At 35.5% G+C, this 25,997-nt stretch overlaps 1 protein-coding gene and 1 pseudogene across 1 annotated transcript; both read left to right on the forward strand.

Annotated features, from left to right (window-relative positions):
- Positions 1–10,862: 10,862 nt before the first annotated feature.
- LOC102666899 (protein FAR1-RELATED SEQUENCE 5-like) lies at positions 10,863–18,097 on the forward strand (annotated as a pseudogene).
- A 4,020-nt stretch (positions 18,098–22,117) lies between these two features.
- LOC100789016 (uncharacterized) lies at positions 22,118–23,938 on the forward strand. The gene has a single exon (XM_014773045.3). It carries the CDS (start codon positions 22,517–22,519, stop codon positions 23,600–23,602), a length of 1,086 nt encoding a protein of 361 aa, XP_014628531.1. The 5' UTR covers positions 22,118–22,516; the 3' UTR covers positions 23,603–23,938.
- The last annotated feature ends 2,059 nt before the right edge of the window (positions 23,939–25,997 follow it).

The raw sequence follows: 25,997 nt of genomic DNA on the forward strand, positions 1-25,997 counted from the left end.
TCACTACTCCTATCATTCTACCAAAACTAAGAGATAAACATAAAATTGATATTCTTCATTGATAATTTCTTACTCAGTGCATATCCTATTAAATAGGGTTTACAAAGAATACCAACCATACAAGTGGCATAATCTAATATTTTTAGGAAATATAAAATAAAACTGAATATTAAAAGGAAAATATCAAAACTATCTACTCTTAAAAACACCCTATGTGGGCCTAGAAAGGCCCATCCTATCATTGTCGATGGGTTCACTTGGACCTTGTCCTTAAGGTCCTTGAGAAATGGGTTGGGGTTTTTTTTTTTTTTGAAAGGTTGAAAAAAATGAACTTAAGTGTATAGAATATGAATGGGTTTGGACTTGATTGGATGATGGTTATTGGATGACAACTGGCACGAGGTGTTGGTGGGCGTGACATAATGAGAGTAAATTGATAAAATTGGGTGATAATGCTGGAAAAAAGTAAACCCAAACGCCTTGATTTGTCACACGTGGTCTTGTAAGATGAGTGAAACATGCTGCAGAAATTGAAATTGAAATTGATTAATATGACAATGCCTTATAAAAACAGGGACCAAATTAATAGTTTATTATTAATAAAATGTTGGGTGTATTTTTTTCCTTTTGAATTAGGATACTAAACATGACAGAAGAAAATGGTGATTGGAAGCCAAAAATTGGTTTAGAGTTTGAAGATGTAGAAGAAACATGGGAATTTTGGAGTAAATATGGTGAGGAAGTAGGTTTTGGAGTTAGAAAGCAATTCAAAAACAAGGAAAAGGAAGATGGTGTTATAAGGAAGGGATTAGAAAGCCGAATAAAAGAGATTGACAAGCTACCAAGCATAGAGCTGAGACCAGAACTAATTGTTCTATAAGAGTTGGTTTGTTGTTAGTCGGTAAACACGACTAACTTTTGTGTAAAAAACTATTGTAAATTATATACAACTCCTCCCATGTATAGTTGTTTCTGGTAGTATTGTAATTACTTTTTGATAATTTAGGTAATAGGTACTTTGTATCCCAATTCCGTGTATTTAATGATCATTCCACTTCAATTTCAGGTAAAACGTGCTACAAATTTCATGAACTCGCTAAGCCACTCATCTTCTGGTTAAGCGCATCATTCGCTAAGCGCCCATCTGATGGCTAGGTGCATGGACAATTCTGGAAGAAGGATGAGCTGTACAGAGGTGCTGAGCGAGCGTGAACTCGCTAAGCGCACCGCTTTTAACCCTTAGGCTAAGCAAGAAGACTAGCGATAAGCCAGAAGTCACTTACGCGCGCTAAGCGAGCTTATCTTCTGCTAAGCGAGCACCCACCAATAGGATTGCCTATTTAAGCTGAAATCACGATTTTTGAAGGGTGGTTGAGTTTTTTGAGAGTTTTTGGCTATGGATAGACTGAGAGAGAACTGAGCTTGAAGAGGAAGCCATCCTGCAGAGCTTTGAAGGAGATCCTGAGAGTTTGTGAGGTTTCTAGAGGTGGAGGAGACATCCCCACTACTTGCTCATATCTTTCATCTTCTCTTTTCATTGTTGTAAATGAATCTTCCCTATTATGGAGAGCTAAATCCTCAGTTGGTTCTTCCTATGGGGTACTTGATGTAAATATTTTCATATCTATCTAATGATGTTTTATGTGTTCTCTGTGCTAACAGTACTTAATTCTAGTGTGCTTTTTCTTTGATCACGTATTTGCATGCATAGTTAGGGTCACTCAACATTGGGAAATGGTTTGATCCTTAGAACTTGATAGGACAGGGCTAGCTTATCGTATTTTCACGAGACATCGGGGTACAATAGTCTAGTTTTTGTTATGTTACGTCTTAATGCAGTTCTGGTTAAGTTTAGTCCAACAAGAGGGATCTAAGGACGACGCTTGATTAGGACTAGGCTAAACATGCATGAGACATCGGGGTTTAGCAGTCCAGGAGACAACATAGAGCACATGAACATTGTTAGGTAAAGAACATCCTTAATAACATCAGTCACCTGGTAGGAAGACCAACACATTGTCTATCTGTCTTCACACACCACTACTCACGTGATTTTCTTTTGAATAGTTTAGTTTACATTTTTTTCGATTTCACACACCAAAATTTTTGTTCCAAGACACTTATTTACTGAACCACAGCTTTACCAAGTAAAACAAGTTCCCTGAGAGTTCGATACTTGGTATTCACTTACCGTTTTATACTACTTGCGTGATCCGTTGCACTTGTCGGCTGTCGAATAAGTTTATGGCGCCGTTGCCGGGGAACTTCTTTCTATTTGGGAAGTTTAGTTCAGTTCTTTAAGTGTCTATTTGTTATTCTTTGATTACTTGTGAAAACTCATTTTGTCTATATTTGTTTTCTTTTTGAATTGGATAACCATTATTTCTGTCAGTGTTTTGTATGCATAGATCTCCTACAGGTAATTTAGTTCATTTGGACTTGGAAATTGAAGCCACTTTAAGAATGAACAGAGCCGAAAGGAGAAGGAAATTGTTGCAAGACAGGACAGTAGCTTCCATTTTAGAAGAAGAAGCTCAAGCCTTTGATTCTATATCATTTGATTCACCGTCATCAAGGGAATCCACTATAGATTTACCAGAAGCCTTTGTCATGGCTGAAGAACATCAACACAGGGTTACCCTTGAGGATTATTCCAATAGTTCAGTTCCACAATTCTTTACAAGTATTGCGAGGCCAGAAGTCCAAGCACATAATATAAACTATCCTCATTCCTTGATTCATTTGATACAGGGGAACCTATTTCATGGATTACCAAACGAGGACCCTTATGCACACTTAGCAATATACTTAGAGATTTGTAACGCTGTAAAGATTGCAGGAGTGCTACACAATGCCATCAAGCTTAGTTTATTTTCATTTTCTTTGGCAGGAGAAGCCAAGAAGTGGCTCTATTCATTCAAAGGTAACAGTCTAAAGACATGGGAGGAAGTTGTTGAGAAATTTATGAAGAAATACTTCCCCGAGTCAAAGCTGCAGAAAGGAAAGCTGCTATTTCATCATTTCACCAGTTCCTTGATGAGTCCTTGAGTGAAGCATTGGATAGGTTTCGGGGTTTGTTAAGAAAGACTCCCACACATGGATTCTCTGAGCCAATTCAGTTGAACATGTTTATAGATGGGCTAAGACCGCAAACCAAGCAGCTGTTAGATGCTTTAGCAGGAGGGAAGATAAAGTTGAAAACCCCTGAAGAGGCAACTGAATTGATTGAGAATATGTCTGCTAGTGATCATGCCATTTTGCGAGATAGAGTACATCAACCCACCAAGAAAAGCTTGTTGGAGTTATCATCACAAGATGCTTTGTTGGCACAAAATAAGTTTCTCTCTAAGCAACTTGAGATCTTAACAGAAACACTTGGTAAGTTGCCAACTAAACTGTCTACTGGTCAACCTTCACATTCTTCTGTTTTGCAGGTTACAGGTTGTACCATTTATGGTGAGACTCATGAATCAGGTCATTGCATTCCCATTGAAGAACACACTCAAGAAGTTCATTACATGGGAAATCAAAAGAGACAAGGATACAACCAAGGAGGATTTTTTAGGTTCCAGCAAGGTCCTTATAATCAGCAAGGGCAATGGAGATCACACCTTGGCAATCAATTCAATAAGGACCAGGGTGGACCTTCCAATAGGCCACCTCAACAAGGGCCAAATATTTTTCAGAGGACCACCAAACTGGAGGAGACACTAGCTCGATTTATGCAAGTGGCCATGTCCAACCATAAGAGTACTGAGTCAGGCCTGAAAAACCTTGAGATCCAGGTGGGTCAACTGGCTAAGAAGTTAGTTGAGAAGTAATCTAGCAGCTTTGGAGCGAATACCGAGAAGAATCCTAAAGAAGAGTGCAAAGTTGTTATGACAAGAAGCAGGAAGCTTGTGGAGGTCAAGGATGAGGATATGGTCGCTTTAAAGGAGCAAGTTTCTTTGAAGGACACTACTAATAAAAAGAAAAATGAGGTAAGAGATGAGAGGAGTCAGTGGAGAGAAAAACCAATAATTATTGGAATGGAAGAAATAAAAGACAATGAAAGAGAACTAGAGGCAGGAAAACAAAAAGAAAAAGAAGAAAAAGAAAAAGTTGAAAAAATAAAGAAGAAAAAAAGAGTAAGAGTGAAAAAGCAAGAGAAAAGAGGAAAGAAACAACTTCAAATGATGGAAAGGAAGTGCCATACCCTTTGGTACCTTCCAAGAAAGATAAGGAACGCCACCTGGCGAGATTCCTAGATATTTTCAGGAAATTGGAAATAACTATGCCATTTGGAGAAGCTTTGCAACAAATGCTACTCTACTCAAAAATTTCTAAAATACATGTTGACAAGGAAGCACAAGTACATACACCAAGAAAATATAGTTGTGGAGGGTAATTGCAGTGTTGTGATTCAGAAAATTCTTCCACCAAAGCACAAAGACCCTGGGAGTGTGACCATTCCTTGCTCAATAGGGGAAGTCATAGTGGGAAAAGCTCTCATTGACTTGGGAGCCAGTATCAATCTGATGTCACTCTCCATGTGCAGAAGACTGGGAGAGTTAGAAATCATGCCCATTAGAATGACTTTACAGTTGGCTGACCGCTCCATTACCAGACCATATGGAGTAATTGAAGATGTTTTGGTCCGAGTAAAACATTTTATCTTCCTAGTAGACTTTGTTGTAATGGATATCTGTGAAGATAATGACATTCCCTTAATCTTGGGAAGGCCATTTATGTTAACTACAAGCTGCGTAGTTGACATGGGAAGAAAGAAACTGGAAATGGGCTTTGAAGATCAAAGAATTGATTTTGATTTATTTGTAGAAGACAAGCCTGAGCCAAAACAAAATGTTTGCTTGCAGATAAGGGAGGTTGAACAGGAGGTCCTGAAGGTGAGGGCCAAAATTGATATCACCCAGTGAGGTATATGTGTCAAGCTAATGACGTTAAAAGAGCGCTTCCTGGAAGGCAACCCAATTCTAATTTCTTTCATTCTATTTTTCATGCATTGCATAAGTTGGAATTTGCTTGATAATCATTGAAAAAGGGATATCAGCTTATACTGAGTCATAGATATTGGGGTTGTTTTAAATGTTTTGGGGAAGTGGACTGAAAATAACTTAAAAGAATTTTCATGAAAACAGTCCACTTGCTAAGCGCATATCACTCGTTGAGCGCCTCTCCTCCATTCGCTAAGCGAGGCTAGCCTGTGCTAAGCACTCAAACCCCTATATCTCAAGCTGATTAGGCTCACTAAGCTGGCCATGGGTGAGCTTAGCCCAATTCAATTTGATTTGAATTGGGCTAAGCGAGAGTACACTCGCTAAGCGTATTGTGTTTGTTGGCTAAGTGTGATGTACCCGCGCTAAGCCCAATTCCTTGCAGCCTGAAATTGCACTAAGCTAGCAACCACTCGTTGAGCGCATATCCCTTTTGTATGCAGGATGCAGTATATTCGTTAAGTTGACCTTGAGCCTGGCTTAGCGAGAGTTGTAGGTTTCCTTATCTGCACTAAGTTGACCTTGAGCCTGGCTTAGCGAGAGTTGTAGGTTTCCTTATCTGCACAATTCTCTTAACGTGCTGTTGTGCGCTAAGCGCTGTTAAAAAAAATAATTTGAATTTTAAATGGGCCCCATGTTAGCCCGCCAAGAGAGGAGGCGGAAAGCCAAACCTCTCTCTCGCTTAGCGGGTAGTCTCGCTAAGCGAGTTGGTCGAAAAATGGATAAGTAAAGTGTAACAGTAGTTACACTTACACTTACCCCACATATTTCAAAAGCTTTCCTACAACCTCTCCCTTCTAGAATTTTTGCATTGCATTTGTGAGTTCATCTTGCATCCTTCACCAAATCTTCACGAAGCATCTTCAATCCAAGTAAGTTCCCAACTTTATTTATGCTTCTTCTTTTGTTAATACCTTAGGATAGAAGACATTAGGTTAGCAATTTGATTTTTAGGTTTAGATTGTAAGTAGAATAAATAAAAATTAGGACTTTGTTAGGAGTTCAATGTGTAGATAGTGTAGACAATGTTGCATGTCTGAAAGGGGCTTAGTAGAGGCCTAAAAGAGGAAGTTGAAAGACTTCTTCGTCTGCATTTTTTCTGGAAAACGCAGTCAACTCGCTAAGCGAGTTCATTAATTAAGCCTTGAATGTATGCATTTCCAGACGAACTCGCTTAGCCAGCATGTGTGCGCTAAGCAAGTTCATTCATGTTGTTGAATGTTCATCTTCCTTATGAACATCGCGGCTAAGCAGCATCTGTGTGTACTAAGCCGTTGTACACGTCATTAATGACAAACCTGTGGCTAAGCGAGTGTTGTTTCGCTAAGCTCAAGTACCTTAGAGAGATATTTTTGTTGACTGCCTCGCGCTAAGTCGTGCCTGCCTGAGCTAAGTGCTATTCGTTGCGGCAGTGGTTGGGCTAAGTGAGTCGCATCGCTAAGCCCACATAACTTAGTCAGATTTTTTAAGTGCTGCTCGCGCTAAGCGTCGCCCCCATGGGCTAAGCGTTATTCATTGCGACATGCATAAGGCTTAGCCAGCGCTGCTCGCTAAGCCAATTATGCAGAGAAATTTTTTTTGTCATGACTGGCTAAGCACAACCATGGTGCGCTAAGCTAGTGTGTTATTTTTTCTAAGGCGCGCTAAGCGAGCTGAGTCTTACTAAGCGCATGTTGCCAATTTCAGTTTTTATTTTCTGTTTCAATTTTGATAACTTCTGGTCTAATAAACTAATGGGTTCTTTTTATTGTAGATGGCATCCAGGAAGTGGAAGAGCACTGTTTCTAGGCCCACAACTCAGTATGATACCAGGCGATTCCAATCTTTGGAAGCTTCGAATAGATACACTGACAACATTGTCGGTTGGAATATCCTTCCAGAGAGAAATGTGAAGCTTTATCATATTGAGTTCGACAAGTTCAAGGTGGAGTTGGAGAGGCGTAATCTACACAAATGCCTCGCCAACCTCCGGGATGGAAGCATAGATGTGGCTCTGGTTAAGGAATTCTATGCTAATTTATACACCATAGAGGACCAAGCTCCAAAGCAAGCCAGAGTAAGACGATACCTGATTAAAATAGATGCAGACAGGCTGAATGAATTTCTTCAAACTCCAGTGGTGTTAGAGGAGGGGGAATCTTTACCCACCTACTCTAGGTTTTGCAGATTAAAGACAAACCACCAGGAGATTGAAGCCAGGCTTTGTATTCCCCGCAAGGGGTTTGTTTTGAATGCTGAGGACCAGCCATGGAAACTTCTCAGAAAGGATCTGACAACACTGGCCCAGACATGGAGTGTCTTCTCTTACTCCAACCTAGCTCCCACATCCCATACCTTAGATTTGAATATGGATAGAGCTAGGTTGGTCTATGGCTTGGTGACTAACATGGACATGAACATCAGAGCCTTTATCTCAGGTCAGATTTCTTCTATTGCTTAGAGTAACTCCTCTAGGCTCAGATTTCTAGCCTTAATCATTGCCCTATGCAGAGCTAGAGGAGTTACCTCTTACAGTCTGACTTATGAGAGCCTGAGCCTGGCCATTAACTTGGCCTACATTAAGAAAAAATGTTGGAATATGGATGATCTGACAGTTAACTTCAGAGGGGCTAGGAAGGCAAGGGCTCGACCAGCTGATGTTCCATTTTCTTCTGCATCACCCGCTCCTTCTTCTGCTACTCCACCAGCTCTTCCAAGCCCATCTTCTCAGGACTCTCAGTGCTTTGAAGCCATGCGTTAGAGTCTTCATCAGGGACAAATTTTATTACTGCAGAGCTTGCAGGTGGTAGCCCCTCCAGGATCCATTCTGACAGTAGAATAGTTCATGGAGAAGGTATCCTGGCTAGGAACCCTGCCTTCTCTTGAGAGAGATGGTGGGGGTCCTAGTGCTCAGGTACCTCAATAGGTACAGGATGCATCTTCTGAGGCCACCATCCTTGAGCCATTCAGTTTTGAAGTAGGTGAGACACAGGTAAGGCAGGAGGCTGCTACACCAGAGAGATCACCACAAATTTCACCAGATCCACCCTCTCCAGTGGTGGATCAATCTTCTCTTCAGCAGCCAGCAAACCCTCCTACACCAGAGCATGAGATGCCAGCAGACTCGTCTACACCATTACTTGATCTTTCGGAGGACCCTTCTACACCAGTCCTGGGATTGACTACCACTCCTCCGGCCACTCTTGTGCTACATCTTACAAATGAGGAGGACATTTAGAAGGAGGATACTCAGTCACAGGAATTTTAAAGCTTTTGTTTTGATGACAATTATGATTATTATAATTATGCCTTTAGTACACTTTTTTGTTGTGATATGGGTTTATACTTTTGATTGTGGATAATAGTATGCAAGTTCTGATGCATATAGAAAAATTTAACTTGACTCTTTGAAAATGCAGTTTTGGTATAGTTTTGAAATGAAGCTTGTGTTTTATCATGAGTTTGAACAAGTGTGTATGTTAGATAAAGAAAGAACAAGAATGTTAGCTTGCAATTAGAAATGATAGTCAGTAGACAGATTGATTGTGACAGAAAAGCTTGAACTATAACCGGTGAGAGTGTGATCTTAAATTGTGAGTGAACGACTAGCATTGAGTAATAGTCTTTGTATTAGTCTCTGAATTTTAGAATGAAATGCATAAGTTTGAAAATGATGAAGGCCATTGTTCTATTTTTAAAACTACTTGACCATAAAGCTTACCTTGAATTATAATTGTATTCTTTGCACCCTTTGTGAGCTGAATTTTCAAATTGAACCCTGAGCTAGAATGAATATCTCCATCTACCTTGCTTAGGTTCTAGGAGAGCATATGGTTCAAGGAAATTTGCCCCAAATTTGGGGGAGTTAGTTGGGATATGAAGTAAAAAGGTAAAACACATCAGCACACACAACAAATAAGTTATGTGTTAAAAAAGAGAGTAAAATGCAAATAAGGAGAGTGTGTGTTGTTGTAATAAGGCAAAATGCAAGGCAAGTGAGTGAGCTAAATAAATTGAAAAGAAATACATTGGGTGAGTCTAGGATCTATGCTCTCTTAGAATTTAAGCCTTTGAATCCTAGAAAAACCAATAATTCTTGTAGCCAAGCCTCACTATAAGCCTCTGAAAGTCCTTTTGATTCTATTTATGTATTTCTGACTTGATGGCATGAGATGAAGTACAAAGATTAGAACTCTTGCTGGTTGTTATTTCTTAATAGCCTAAACACTTGAGCTTGAGTAAAACAGTAGCCGTGAGACTTATGTTTAAGCTGCTTTTCTTGATATCTATCTTGTGCCTAACTTCATCTAATTGTATTCCATACATTATATTCTTCTCTTTGAATAACTACATGCTGTGTGAAAAACCATTGATGAGGGCATTTTTGTTTCATTTGTTATCATGTACTTAATATTTTGTGAATCACACACCTTTGTACATAATCAATGCATGTTTTGTCACTTGGGGACCAATAAGTTGTTCTTTATTTGCTTGAGGACAAGCAAAGCTGTAAATTTGGTGGAGTTTGTTAGTCGGTAAACACGACTAACTTTTGTGTAAAAAACTGTTGTAAATTGTATACAACTCCTCCCATGTATAGTTGTTTCTGGTAGTATTGTAATTACTTTTTGATAATTTAGGTAATAGGTACTTTGTATCCCAGTTATGTGTATTTAATTATCATTCCACTTCAATTTCTGGTAAAATAGGCAAGATTGGTGAAGTGCGGATTTCATGAACTCGCTAAGCCACTCATCTTCTGGCTAAGCGCATCATCCGCTAAGCGCCCCATCTGATGGCTAAGCACATGCACAATTTTGGAAGAAGGATGAGCTGTACAGAGGCGTTGAGCGAGTGGGAACTCGCTAAGCGCACCGCTTTTAACCCTTAGGCTAAGTGAGAAAACTGGCGCTAAGCCAGAAGTCACTTACGCGCACTAAGCGAGCTCATATTCTGCTAAGTGAACACCCACCGACAAGATTGCCTATTTAAGTTGAAATCACAATTTTTGAAGGGTGGTTGAGTTTTTGGCTGTGGATAGACTAAGAGAGAACTGAGCTTGAAAAGGAATCCATCCTGCAGAGCTTTGAAGGAGATCTTGAGAGTTTGTGAGGTTTCTAGAGGTGGAGGAGACATCCCCACTACTTGCTCCTATCTTTCATCTTCTATTTTAATTGTTGTAAAGGAATCTTCCCTATTATGGAGAGCTAAATCCTCAGTTGGTTCTTCCTATGGGGTACTTGATGTAAATATTTTCATATTTATCTAATGATGTTTTATGTGTTCTCTATGCTATTAGTACTTAATTCTAGTGTGCTTTTGCTTTGATCACATACTTGCATGCTTAGTTAGGGTCACTCAACATTGGGAAATGGTTTTATCCTTATAACTTGATAGGATAAGGCTAGCTTATCGTATTTTCACGAGACATCGGGGTATGGTAGTCTAGTTTTTGTTATGTTACGTCTTAATGCAGTTCTGGTCAAGTTTAGTCCAACAAGAGGGATCTGAGGACGATGCTTGATTAGGACTAGGCTAAACATGCATGAGACATCGGGGTTTAGCAGTCCAGGAGACAACATAGAACACATGAAAATTGTTAGGTAGATAACATCCTTAATAACATCAGTCACCCGGTAGGAAGACCAACACGTTGTCTATCTATCTTCACACACCACTACTCATGTGATTTGCTTTTGAATAGTTTAGTTTTCATTTTTGTCGATTTCACACACCAAACTTTTTGTTCCAAGACACTTATTTACCGAACCACAACTTTACCAAGTAAAACAAGTTCCCTGAGAGTTTGATACTCGGTATTCACTTACCATTTTATACAACTTGCGCGATCCGGTGCACTTGCCGGCTGTCGAACATTTGTCATTGGGGATGAATGGAAAATATATAATCCATGAGTTTGTAGAAAATCATAACCACCCATTACAACTTCTAGAGACAACACGCATGTTTGCTTCAAATCATCAAATAACATAAGTTCAAGCTCACGAGCTTGAGTTAGGTGAAGACTCTAGACTCCAGAGACAACACATATGTTTGCTTAACACATGCGGGGCCTAGAGCTAATTTGGATATACTCAGTTAGATGCAAAGAATTATCTAAAAGCAAAAAGACAAAGAAATATGGTGTATGGGGAAGTTGGTTGTCTACTGCAATATTTTTAACAACAATTATTAAAGAATCCCTCATTTTTTCATGCATACCATATGGACATCGATGAACAAATCACAAATGTATTCTGGGCAAATGCAAAAATGGTGTTGGATTATGGGTATTTTGATGATGTTCTCTCTTTGGATGCTATTGATTGTACCAATCGAGCAAATATGCCACTTGCTTTTTTTTAGGTTTTAACCATTATAGGAGTTTTGTAATCTTTGGAGAAACTTTATTATATGATGAAACAACTGAATCTTTCAAATGGCTATTTAAGACATTCTTGGAAGCACATAGTCATAAAAAGCCTAAGACCATTTTCACTGATCAAGACCAAGCAATGGCTGAGGCACTTGTTGAAGTAATGCCTGAGACACATCATGGTTTATGTGCATGGCACTTGATGCAAAATGAAATTAAACACCTCGACAATTTGATGAAAGGAGAAAGCAATTTTTTTAAGAGATTTCAAGAAATGCATGTATGAATTTGACACTAAGGTTGTTGAGTTTGGGGAGGCTTGGACCAAGTTGATTGCAAACTACAATGTTCAAGAAAATAACTGGATTAATTCAATTTATGTCCTAAAAGAAAAATTGGCTTCTTGTTACATGAAGGAAGCATTCACACTTGGGATGCGAAGTACTCAACTAAGTGAAAGCTTAAATTCTCATTTCAAAGCTTGTATGAAGCCAAATGTTGATATAAAGAAATTCTTTTGTCACTTTGAAGGAGTTGTTGAGGAGAAGCATTACAATGAGCTAGTTTGTGAGTATGACTCTCCTTATAAGCTAGTAAAGTTGAGATATGACATGTCTCCAATATTGAAACAAATGGGGAAAGTTTACACACACACACTATGTTTGATTTATTCCAACAAGAGTTTGCATTATTCTTATCCTCTTGCATTTCACAAAGGAATGAATCACTCCCTTTGTTTGAATATGTCATCACAAGGATCAACCATGAAAGGTCCTATAAAGTTTTATTTGATCGTGCTTCAATCTCTATATCTTGAAGTTGTAAAAAAATTGATACAATTGGCATACTTTGTTCTCATGCATTGAAAGTATTTGAAGCAAATGATATAAAGGTTGTTCCCGAAAAATACATTCTTAAGAGGTGGACAAGAGAAGGTCGTAGTGGCATTATACATGATATTAGGGGAAGAGAAGTTGAAAAGGATCCTAGACTTTCTAGCACAAGGAGGTATCGACATTTGGCATCTAAATTGATTAGGGTGGCATCTAACGTATCTCCTTCTAAAGAATATTGTCAACTGGTAGAGGAAAGTATAGATGTTGTGTGCAAGAAAATAAAATAGCTTCTCTTACAAGCACAAAGCATTGACAAGAACAAGCATGATGCCCCAACATTGGTGATCAATGATTATACACAACCTAAGGGGTTCAAGCAACGACCTAGCATAAAGAGGCACAACCAAAAATGTCTCAATAGTTGGCCCGAGTTACAATTAAAGAGGAATAAAAAATCTCTAACTAGAGGTCAATCACAAAGTCAAACATCTAAGGGGTGTGTGTGTGTATGTATGAATATATAACTATTCATATACAAATTATTTCTTATTCATTATTTTTTGTTCCTTGTTATAATTTGTTATGAAAACTTAAGGATTATGAACCGTGTTAAATCCAGTCTTCGACAACTCCATGTTTTGATCTACCTCAAACATTTGAGAATCAATTTAGGTTCACATCATTCTTGATGGTACAATCACTTAACTTACATTATATTTCCTTACTTCTTTTTCAGTTTGTAATATTGGATATTTTGTCTTGTTATGATGCAGGCACCCCTTGATGACAGAGATGTTTCAACATTAGATGACAAATTTTAAGAATCTTTTATTAGCCTTGACTAGATTCTTATTACATGTTGCGCTTGATCTAAGTTTCATGGATTTATATTAGTATCTTTTGGATGAAATGTATATATGATCCCTTTTTTGGTGGAATGTGTTTGTGATCATATTAACTAATGAAATGTATAAACATATTTGTGATCATATTTTGTAATTGATGTCAACAAATTTTGTCAATTGTATTATGCTTAATAGGTGGTTGGAAAATAAATAAAAAAGGCAATATTCTCAAATGTTATAACGGCAGGGCATATAATTTAAGGCACTAGAATGATGGAATAAATGCTGGAGGAATTCATATGGGCTCAAGAATTATGGAATTGAATGATGGAATAGATGTTGCAGGAATTCATGCGGGCTCGAAGACAAATTGAAAAGAAAGTACGATATTTTGTTGCCCATGTCTTAAGTTACTATCTATTTATAATGTCTTTTTATACACAAGTAGTAACACAATTACTTTGCTAATAGGTAGTAACACAGTCACAAGATGCATTTTTTTTCATGAGATCTATTTGTTTATGTACTTGGGTTGAAGTACAATTTGTGCCATTTTTTAATATATCTATAGAAACAATAAATCATAGCAACTTTAAAGACAAGAAGAATCTCAAGTTAATAAAAATTCTCATTCTCATTACAAATATCACCAATAGTACAAAAGTTTCAAGATTATAAGAATACAAGTGTCATTTCAATACAAAAGTTTGATTTCAATACATAAATTTTCCTAATGAATTTTTCATCTTAAACTTTCATATAGGCACATCTCAGTTCCTGAACAAAATCCACCAAAAAGTTTCTCCTTTCATAATCTTGCTCATCTTGGTTCTTGCTTCCTATCTTTGACAAGTTACAATATTGATGTAGTTTTAAACCCTTCCAAAAATCTCATTTCAATACAAAAGTTTCCCCTCTTGTGACACAATATGTAGTTGTAGTTGTGAAAAGAAAAGCTTCTATAGAAATTTAGAAATAATCTGAAATTCAAGAAAAATATAAATTTTAACAATACAAACAAACAAAAAATTAGTATTCTCCAAGTATATATAATGAAGGCAGAATTGTTGACATTGTATCGGGCAAGACTAGGCCAATACCTTGGGTGGCTTGAATGGATAATTTGGAGGAAAATGAATAGCAACTAGAAAAAACACCCCCAACATAAGGGCTATTAGGGTGACCCATTATAGTTGTTTGCTAATGAAACATATCTTCCACTACGGGACCTATGAAATGTAATAATCATTAGAAAATAACAAACTTAACATTGGTTTCAAATATAGTATGAGAAAATAATGTATAATGTGTGACAGACAAAATAATGGAGTTTAAATAAAATATTCAAATATATACAAACTCACAACTTATACCTGCTTGTTTAATGAATACATTCATGCAACTCATATACATTATAAACATCTAGAAAGATAATAATCTTAGTCAACTATAATCTCAAAGTAAGAATTATCTTCCAATGGATTATGCAACCAAAGACGGAGAAAATCACAATAGTTTCTCTATCGTTAATCCATGATAGTTGTTACAAATCCATAACATGAACTTAGAAAATCTCTAACAAAAGAAGGCAATAGAGACTAGAAATTCTAATTCCTAAACAGTCACAACACTTTAAATGTAGGATTTGATCAACTTCAGTAGAAAGAACACACAGAGGAATTAGTTTTTAAAAAATGGAGAAAATTGAGGCAATTAATAACAATGTTAAGAAACAACAGACTTATGAATCGTTGGTTATCACTCTTAACCATGAAAAGCTTCTCCTGACTACCAGAAAAGTCTCACAAAACATCATATTGACAATAATCTTTTGAGGTTACAACCTAGGAGGTGAAGCTTACAACAAATATCTCATCCTACTTCCTCAAAGATTATAAATTTATTACATTAACGTACAGAAATCAGCATCTAGAAACACATATAACAAAACCCAAACAAACCTACGAAACAAGGACGGAAAAAATACACAACGACTCACATACGTGTAAATTCCAAAAACTCATAGATTGAGCAACATATGAAGCTTAATAAGGGTTTGGGATAGATACATAGCAAAAATGGGGCAAAAAGAAGAGGAAAAATGTACCGACACTGCAAGAGGTTGGAGGGTCTTTCTGGAGGTCCTTAAGCTCCTTTAGAATCTGCTTGCAGGCCATGGAAGAATATTCCCTTTGACCTACAAAGGAAGAAAAGAGAAAAGAGAATGGATCTCCTTAATTTATAAATAGCTTTATAGCATATGACGCACCTACCGGCCAGGGAAGTGAGCACAAGCTTAGGCAAATTGCCCTCTCCCTACATAAGTCGCACTCCCAAAGATGTACTACTTGCTTGGAAGCCATAGTAGGATAGTAGGAAAGAAGTTATAAAAGGAAACAACCTTTTAGTTACATAAGTGATGCTTTTAATGTGAGTTAAAAAATATGTGAAGTAAAACTGTAAAAGTAAAATAGTGAGTCTTGTTAAAATTCATCCTAATTATTAATTTTAATCCAACGATTATTATTTGTTTAAATTGAAATTCTTTAGTTTTTATAAATTGAGGAGATCCATTCCCATGAGCGGGGTTATGGTAAACGACGACGAAATAGAAGCCATTGAATAGGAGGATGATGATTATGGTGATGTCAAAACTCCTCCGACAAGGTCTCTTGCGTCGCTTGCGACTGTTGCTTCACCAGAGCATGTGTTGCAGCCAATGTGTTTTTCACTAGAGTAATATCTTCCCTCGACTGTGTCTTGGGGGTTTGTTGTGCCACTATTGCAGAAGCCATTAGTGATATTTTATATTCATCCATTGGTGGCAACACTAACTTCCTATGCTTTGTGGTTTGCATGTCTAGTTTGTGGACGTGGAAGGAAAGTGGGGGTGGTGTTTGTGGGGTAACGGAGTAGGGATGTGGCACATGTGTTGGTTGTGATAATGGTTGGAAGAAGATGTTTTGGTGCAGGGAGCTTACAGAGTACTACAATAATAGTGGTGCAGGTGTGGGAGATGTTGTTGATAAAGGATAGTGGGAAAAAGGTTGATGTCTCCATGGGAGGTGTTTAGTGTTATCTCTGGGTTTAGGAGAGGAAGTTGTTAGGGTTTAAAATGTTTGTGTAATGTGTTGACAACAGATGAGAGAAGGCATAGGGGCTTAGGGCATTTGTGTCTTGCAGTGATGGTTGCACAATAGTGAAAATTGTTACAATGGTTGAGGTTTGGGAGGTGTACATACCTGGGTTTGCGGAAAATATTTTGACGAAGAAAAGGTGTAAGGGTTTGATGGAGGGGGGGGGGGGGGAAATGGCATGGGGATAGAGGGGAAATCCTACTTCTTGGGTTGATGATGATGGAGGCTGTTGCAGGGGTTAAGGGTTGAGGGGGGGAACTGGTGTTGGAAGTCATTGTGGTGGTGGCCACTGGTAATTGAGATGATATATGGGGGAGGTGCAGTAAGTTGATGAAAGTACCATTTGATAGACATAAGATAATTATTCAATCACTACTTCTATCATTCTACCAAAACTAAGGGATAAACATAAAATTAATATTCTTCATTAATAATTTCTTACATAGTGCATATCCTATTAAATAAGGATTTACAAAGAATACCAACCATAAAAATGACACAATATAGTATTTTTAGGAAATATGAAATAAAATTTAATATTAAAAAAAATATCAAAACTATATCCTCTTAAAAACACGCTATTTTGGCCTAGAAAGGCCATCATATCATCCTCCAAACTACTAATCTAGTTTTTCTTTTTCCTAATTCTTAGAAGAGGCAAATTCTAAGACGATTCTTATGTAAGACCCTCTTAGAAGAGACACATTCTAAGACGGTTCTTATGTAAGAATTGTCTTAGAATTTCTAAGACGGTTATTATGCAAGAACTGTCTTAGAAGAGACAAATTTTTTAAGACGATTTTTTTCATAGCCGTCGTAATACGTAAATTACTTTTAGCATTGTTGGCTTCAAAGACGGTTCCACAATCTTCTTTAAATGTACATTAGAACCGTCATTAAAAATCGATTTTCTAGCAATGCATGGAAATACTTTGTGTTCCTATGACCCCCTTTCAACCAATAAGACTTCGATATTTGCTTCCAAAACCTTTCTTCTTTGTGTTCCTAGCAATGTTTTTCAAATTATTGAAAACCTAAAATTGTATGCGGAAATCATTGAGTAGCTTTCTTTTTGTTTCAAATCATTTGGTGACAACCTGAAATTGTATGCTCCTAACATTTTTGTTGGTCATTTGGTGAGTGCACTTTTTTTTTCGGTTCACCTTCAGGGTCTGTTGTTTGATAATAGAAATTGCTCTTGCTTGAGGGCAAATTTCTCCTATCCATTCATAATTAAAGCAAGATAGAAAATCTAACTTCTGTTTGTGCCTGGATTTTGGAACCTTATTTTGCATTCATAAGTATTTATCTAATACAATTAATCATGATGTAGAATTGGTGCTTCTACTATGCATTTGATATTTCATGCTAAGCTCTGGTCCCTCTTGCTAACTATTTCTTGTTCCTTCCTTTGTGGCAGTCAACCATTGTCTGAACAGTTGAAACCTCAAGTTCCCAAAGCTGATGAACTGGAGCTATGTCCAATTTGGCAGGTAATAGAATGGAAAGAGTTTGCAACTTTCTTATACATTAAGTCATGGGAGTAAAGTTGGATTTCTCATGAATCTGGAGCAATTCTTATCAAATGTACTAATGTTAACATTTATTTGATTTGATGATAGGTAGTTAGGTACCAGACATGGTGAAAAAGTCCTCAAGAGTCTCAAATTAGAAATATTCTGGTGGTGGAAATCTATGATCTTGTAGTGTTGCTTAGATCCAATATGAAGCTTTAGCCAAATCAAAACCAGATGTGTTGTTGTTCTTTGCCGAAGTCATGCCAACTTTGTCTCATTCTGAGTCTCAGCGCTCGTATTCTTGGTGGTGGGATAGCCACCTACCAAAGAATTCAAGATGGCTTCAGGAAGACCTTGCAGGTTTCTCTCTCCCTGTATTTATGTGTTTCTACAATTATGCTAGAGGAATTTGAATATATTGTTTGAACTAGTTACATTATTGGGTTAGGAAATTGAGACCACAATAGAGGTCCATAAATTTTGTATATTACACATGCGTGTGTGTATTGTATTTATCATACTTTCTATTCCTCCAAATCTTTTGGAATGATGGACTGAGGTAAAGCTAGTAGTATAAGCTATGATAACACCAAAAAAAAAAATCAAATTCTAAGTCGGTTATGCAAAAAATTATCTTAGAATGGCACAGCTACTAAGACAGTTATTTGTATAACCGATGTAGAAAACAATATACAGTGTTGCTTTTTAAGACAGTTATTCAATAACTGATCTAGAAAGGCAAATACAATAATGCATTTCTAAGACGGTTATACACATAATCGATGTAGAAAGCTAGGTAAAGTAATGCATTTTTAAGACGGGTATACATATAACCGATGTAAAAAGGCAACTACAGAAATGCATTTCTAAGACAATTATACGCATAATCGATGTAGAAAGTCATGCACATTCTAAGTCGGTTATCCAAATAACCGTCTTAGAAACACTGATATATTAAGACGGGTTAAAAATCGACGCTATATAGACCACTATATTTTACGACATCCCTATTTAAGACGGGTGAAAACCGTCCTAGAATGACCCCTATAACTGACTTAGAAAGGCTTATTTGTAGTAGTAGGGAGATTTTTTGTTTCATTGAATTCTTTGATATTTGTTTGGTTTGGATCTTCTTTCACCCATTTCTAAGTAGTTCCATTTTTTGTTTACAAGCATTTATCTCCTCCCTCAATCTCTTGCAATTTTTTCTACCCCATTCCTCCAAATTCTCCTTGCACAAATTAATTTTTCCTACTAATCCCCATCTTTAAATGACATTTAACACTGTTAAAACTGCCCAGTAATGAAATTCTATTACAACGGTTAGTTCTCTTAAATTTTATTGTTTCATTAGTTCAAACCTAAAAACTTGACCCAATACCAGATTTTAGACCTTGACTATTTTATATTATCTAAATTTACTGCAAAAGAAAGAATAGATGATAACCTTATATGTCACTGTTGGCCAAGTTAATTATGAACAACATGCATTTTCATATATTGATAGGAGTTATTTTGATGAAGAACATGTAATTTCATATTTTGATAGGATATGTTTATGATATATTATTTTGTATGGTGTATTTTTCAGTTCAGAGTTCTTAGTTTTGGAAATGTTATTATTATTATTATTATTATTATTATTATTATTATTATTATTATTATTATTATTTGTAGAAGAAAATGCTTTGAACATGTATGAGGTATTTTCTCCATTGAAGAATTGAGGTTCACAATGAAAAATACTGAAGCTAGTGAGAAGAAGGGGGTAGGCCGTTAAATTTTCAGATTGAGTACCGTTAAATAAAGGTGTGATAGAAAGAACATTGAGATGACAACCTAAATTAAAAGATCCATTTCTGTGTAGATCTTTTTTTAAAAATAAAAATTTCTTGATTTTTTAACTGTGTATGCAGTTTTTATTTTTCTTCTTCTTTATATCAAACGTCAAACTAAGTTTGACAATATAAAATATAAGATGCAGATATTTGTATAGCTTTTATTTTTTTTAAAAATGTTTTATCAATTTCTTGATTTTTTTTATAGGGTATGTGCTTTACTGCCTTTTATTCTTTATTTGTTTCTTGTAAAAAAAACACTTTATTTGTTTCATAATTCTAATAATTTTCGAACACTCAATGGCATCCACTAACAAGACAATATACAACAATTTATTAGATAAGAAACATACATGTAATCACACTCCCTTGATTTTATCTCTTCAATGTCTGTCAAAGAAATTTTACTATAGTGATGTTGTTCAAACGAAAACTTTGACCTCTAGTTTTGTTTAATTTGGATAAATTTTTTAATAAATATGTATAGATCAACAAGAAAATAAAACAAATTAAGATAAAATGAATATAATTCTTTTATATATAATTTAAAGTTAATTTATGCACCTTAACATTTTTAAAATTCTATTCATTTTAATTATATGTTTTACAAATTTGAATTGGAAGGTCCTTATGCATTTATAAATTATATTTATTAAATACTTGCATCTTAAAATTATTTGATTAATATTAAATTATTTTTAAATTATTAAATATAAAAATTGACAACCGTTTATTTTTAGTAAAGTTTATATAATGATTTTTTTTTAATAAATATTTAAAAATGAATTTTTGGATTAGGTTGAAATTTGAATTACTCTAGCTATCAAAACAAAACAATTAAAATACATAAATTTGAATTTGTCCAAACAAAACTTTTCACAAATGAAAAAAACTTAAATTAAAGCAATTAAAAAACTTTATATTTAGTTCCTACAAGAATTACTATTAGTCCCTGTCAACTTTTAAAACCCATAGAAAAATATCATTTTCAAATCCATCACCCCCTCTTTTTTAAGTCGGAACAAATACATAACAGAACATGATTCTGTGTAATCATGATTTCATGTAGATTTTGTAATCATATTTTTGTTGTATTTTTAAGCCAAAACAAATACACAATAAAAACATATTTTTGTATACAAAATCTAAAATGAAAATATTATTTCGTTTTAGATTTTGTACACGGAATCATGTTTTTGTTGTAACATAGGAGGTGCAAACGAAATACAAAACGGAAACATGATTGCACATATAAAATCTAAAATAGAACCATTTTATATTTTGTTCCCACCTCCATATTACATAAAAAATGTTATTCCATGGGGAGATGATATTTTTGGGAAAAAAAAGTTTCAGCCACTTAACAGGGCCCAACAGCAATGCCCCTCTAGGGGGTGTTGCTAAGTGCACCCAGCATTATTGCTGATACACCCAGCACTTAAGGTGAAATAACGAAAATATCCTTGATCCGTAAGCCATTTAAGTTAATCCGTAAAAGGCTTATGGATCAAGTTGATCCACAAGTCTTTTACGGATCAACTTGATTCATAAAAGCCTTATGAATCAACTTGATCCGTAGAAGCCTTACGGATCAACTTGATCTATACGATTTATGGATCACCCTCACACACACCCATCACAAATACGAAAAAAAAACATAAGAATAACTTTGGTATTTTAAAAAAATGCTGAGTGCACCAGCAATAATACTGAATGCACCTAACAACACCCCTCTAAGTCTACCTTAAACTTTCCATGAACCTTTGAAATGATTGGGTTTCTTGATTACATTGGGGTACTTGATATTTACACCCGTATTTTCCTAAGTACACTTCCATTATCCTTTTTATGTTTTAATTGTTCATTATATCCTTTTTTCTTAAAGAGATACATCTCTTGAAAAATTATTTTTATTTTTCAAAATAATATATACCTATTCTGTAAATATATTTTTAGAATTATATATCTTAGTTGTAAAAATATATTTTTAGAATAGGTTTATGTTCCTTAAAAAAAAAGAATAGATTTATGTTATTCTTAAAAGACATTTCTAACATTTTTCTTACACATACACATCTATGTTTGTTAGTTTTTTATCCTATTATTATTTTATTATATATATATATATATATATATATATATATATATATATATATATATATATATATATTACTGTAACAATGCTATTTTGCACGAATTGCACTAACACGAATTACATATCTGACAGATTATTATTTTCTAAAACAAATATTAATTGAAAATCTAAAAATATATCCAATATCTTATAATAGAATACACAGCTTTGTGCGTATTTGACGAATTAATTTTCGTACTAAATTTCATTTTCATTTTCATTATTATTATTATTATTAAAATTGCGGATCCAACCGGAACTATAATTATATTTAAGTTAAAAAAACATTTTATGAATATTTACCGGAAAAAGTATGAAACTTCTAAGCTTCAATAATAATAATAATAATAATAATAATAATAATAATAATAATAATAATAATAATAATAATAATAATAATCTCTTCCACAACAACATAATAATAATAATAATAAATTATATATTTTGGAGCTGTACACAGCTCTAGCATCTAGAGAAAGAATGCAAATCTGAATTCTAAGTTGCACTTGCATCCTTTTCCTCTGTCACTGTGCATGGGACACAGAATTGGGTAATCACGAAATCCCTTTCTTCTTCTCCCACACAAAATCCCTTCAATGCTCCACTTTTCAACGCTCCGAATTCCCATTCCCATTTCTAGGTACTGTATCACCTCAATTTCCTCATTCTCTTCCTTCGTTCTTCTCAATTCAACCTCCATTGCTCATAATTTCCTTTGCTGAAGACACCCCCACTTCGTGATTCACTTTTTCGGAGCTCAATCTAGCTCTTGCAGATCTTGGGTTTCACACCAAACTTCGTGTGAATCTTGAATTCCAATGAAATAAATAATCTTTCTTTTTTTTGTTATTATTATTATTATGAACACCCAAATGGAGATTTCCAGTGGAGGTTGTTCTCCTAGGATTAGGTCTGAATATTCAAGAAAAGAGGGATCCGAGGGAACCCCTTTTCAGCACATGGAACTCTCTGATCGTGATCGCAATTTCCAAGTCCAATCGATGAACGCTTTGGAAATTCTGAGAGAAACCGTCAGGATCCTTAGGTTCAATTCGTGGGGTTTCATGGCAATCGCTTTTATGCTTATTTGTCCTGTTTCTGCTGTGCTTTTATCTAATGTAATAGTGGATGAGTCTATTGTCAAGAATCTGTCCATCAGACTTATGTTGGTTGCACAGACTAGTGGTCTCCCTCTCAGACCAATCATCAAACAGTCTTGTCAGCGGTTCGCGGAGACCGTGGTTTCATCGGCCATGTGCTTTCCTTTCTATGCTACGTTGTTGTTGTTGTCAAAGGCTGCGGTCGTCTACTCCGTAGATTGTACTTATTCGAGGAAGAAGTTCGATGCTTCCAAGTTTTGTGTGATTGTTGCCAAGTTTTGGAGGAAGATCCTGTTCACATATATGTGGGTGTGTACGGTTATAGTTTGCTGCATTACATTGTTCTGTGTTTTCCTTGTTGCGTTCTGCAGTGCTTTGGCTGTTCTTGGGTTTTTACCAGATGTTGTTGTGTATTGTGCAATGCTGGTTGGGCTGGTTTTCTCGGTTGTCTTTGCCAATGCCATAATCATCTGCAACATTGCGATGGTGATCTCGGTGTTGGAGGATGTTTCGGGAGCGCAGGCTATGCTTCGGTCAAGTATTTTGATCAAGGGTCAGACGCAGGTGGGTCTGCTGATATTTCTCGGATCAACGATAGGAATGGCCTTTGTGGAGGGCTTGTTTGAGCACAGAGTAAAGACACTGAGCTATGGTGATGGATCTTCGAGAGTGTGGGAAGGGCCGCTCTTGGTGGTAATGTATTCATTTGTGGTGCTTATAGATTCCATGATGAGTGCAGTTTTCTATTTCAGTTGTAGATCTTCTAACATGGAGATCTCAGATGTTGAAGGCAAGTCAATTTTAGAAACTATGGCCATTTCTGCTGAATCAATGGGCATTCAATGACATTGCCGGCATGATATTGACTGTATGCCGATTGAATGAATAAGATGCAGAGGGACGCTGTAAGAGATTGTTCCCAGAAAATTGTGTTGCCATTGAGGATCCTTGCAAGTTGCAACAATTCTTCTTCTGAGCATTGAATAGGAGAGCTATGTAGATTGAATGACTTTGGATGGCTTTTACCTTGATGAGCTTGCTCATTTCAGCGTACGGAAATTGCTTCTTTTAGTTATATTACAAACACGGAGAAACATTAAGCGGGATAGTCAATGTATTTGTTTTTGGAGTGTCAGTGGAAAAGCTAATATTTTATAGACAAATGGAAGAAATTAATTTAAATTGAACCACATTTCTATTGTTCCCTTGTGATACACAGTTTGATCTTTAGTTTCAAACATCAATGAACTAGCTTATTTAGACCGATATGCTCATCTCTAAAATCTTTACTATTTGAGAAAGATGTGAAAGGTGAGTCTATCAAATTCAGTTCTTATATCTGTCTCTGTCTTTTACAAATATCTCCTGATGCTTAAAAGTATATTTCTTTCTTTGTTCTAAAATGGTTAGGGGTCTTTCAAGGCTAAGGCATGCGACAAGCCTCACTGAGAGATCTTAGGTTGGTATGTATAAATCTGTCTACTAAGGGAAAGTACTTGCTGTGATGTTCGAATGTTTGTTTTCTAATTCAATGGACTTGATGCCTTTTACAATTTTTTAATACATTGTTTAATTTTATACATATAAAGAATCTGTTCATCTGTTGATAATCAGTATGCACCAAGTGGATTCTTGAAAAAGTATACTGAGCTCATTTGCATTGAGAAATCTCTATATGTAGATTACTGTCTAAGGGATTCACCTTCTGACTTTGCTTGCATTGAATGATCTTTCTATGTGTGCCTAACCGCTTATTCCTTCTAGTTCTATGTATTTTTTTGATCCATAGTAATCGAATTCAGGTATTAGGGGTTTACAATAACTCATGCACAACAATGTTTAACCGATTGAGTTAGACCTCCTTGGTTCTAGTTTTATGTATGAGAATATTTCTTAGTCTTGTCAACATTTTGTTGTTTCACTTGTTGACTGTCGAGGTTAAAAAATACTACTATAGTATAGTGTAGTTTGGTGATCTGCCCCTGCAATTTGCAACGAAGGTTAGAATGGCCATTCTATTCTACTTCCCTGGGTGAAAGCAGTAACTTTCTACTTGTGAAAGCAACAAAGGTGCTGAACAAAATGGATGCTGACATATGAATTGGCAGAATTGCCCTGGTGCACCTTCCTTTTTGTACACGATGATCCACTACCATCTAAGAGAGCAAATGATACTGCTGTTGGGGTTTCTTTCATAAGGCAGGCAGGGTATAATGATTCGAATTTTGGTTTGGTTAATGGCACATTTGGGGTTGGTATTTTTCTCGAGCTTTTTATGACAGTATGCCTGAGATTATTTAGTATCCTATTTCATTGTAAGAGGAGTGTCCGGAACACCCTATTTTAACACATTTTCCTATTGATTAAAATTTATTTAAAATTATAAAATTATAAGAGATATTCTTTAAATAAGATGCAAGATCCACAAAATTATGAGTTCCAATAAAATGGATGCCTGCACACACGGAAACTCGCACAGATCAGAAAATTTGTTTAGTGGGACAAGAAAACAATATATATATTTTTTATGTCAATGACAAGGTAACAATATATTTTATCTTTACAGAAGTAAAATATTATAAATTTTTACGAAATATATAATTTTATGATAAAAAAATTCAAATTACTTATATTCTTTCACAAATTACAATCAAGTTAAAATGTGTATTTCTTACCAATTTTATGTATGTGTTTAGTATTATATATAGGAGCAAAATAATAAAAATTAGAAAGTTAAAACGGTCAAATAAGTACCAATTTATTATTTCTTTTATCTCTTAGTTATAATTTTCTACATTCATTTAAAAAAGATTATTTATGGGGATAATACCTTTTTTTGAGTTTTTTTTTTGTGTAACTCCCAAGTCTTAATATAAGTTCAAATTAGATGACTCGGTCACGTAATTGATTTGGGATGACTCGATCAAATTCAGCCAGTAAAGTCACCTTTATGACGATCCAATCCAATCGGTTTTACCATAAAAACAAAATTAGACTATTTTTATGATGTCGTTTTGATGTTTCATTATTATTAATTGTTATTTTAGATTTTAGAGTATGAATGAACTTTTCTTACTCAAATAATATTAGTTATATACTTATATATAATAGATACATATATAATTTTAAATTTTTAATATATATAAGATCAAATTGAATTAATTCTTAACCCACTGGTTTGACCACTAACTCATTATCTTGACCGGATCAAATGATCTGACCAGATTTCACAAAATAAAAA

The sequence above is a fragment of the Glycine max genome, chromosome 20 (genome assembly GCF_000004515.6).
Source record: "Glycine max cultivar Williams 82 chromosome 20, Glycine_max_v4.0, whole genome shotgun sequence".
Lineage (NCBI taxonomy): Eukaryota > Viridiplantae > Streptophyta > Magnoliopsida > Fabales > Fabaceae > Glycine > Glycine max.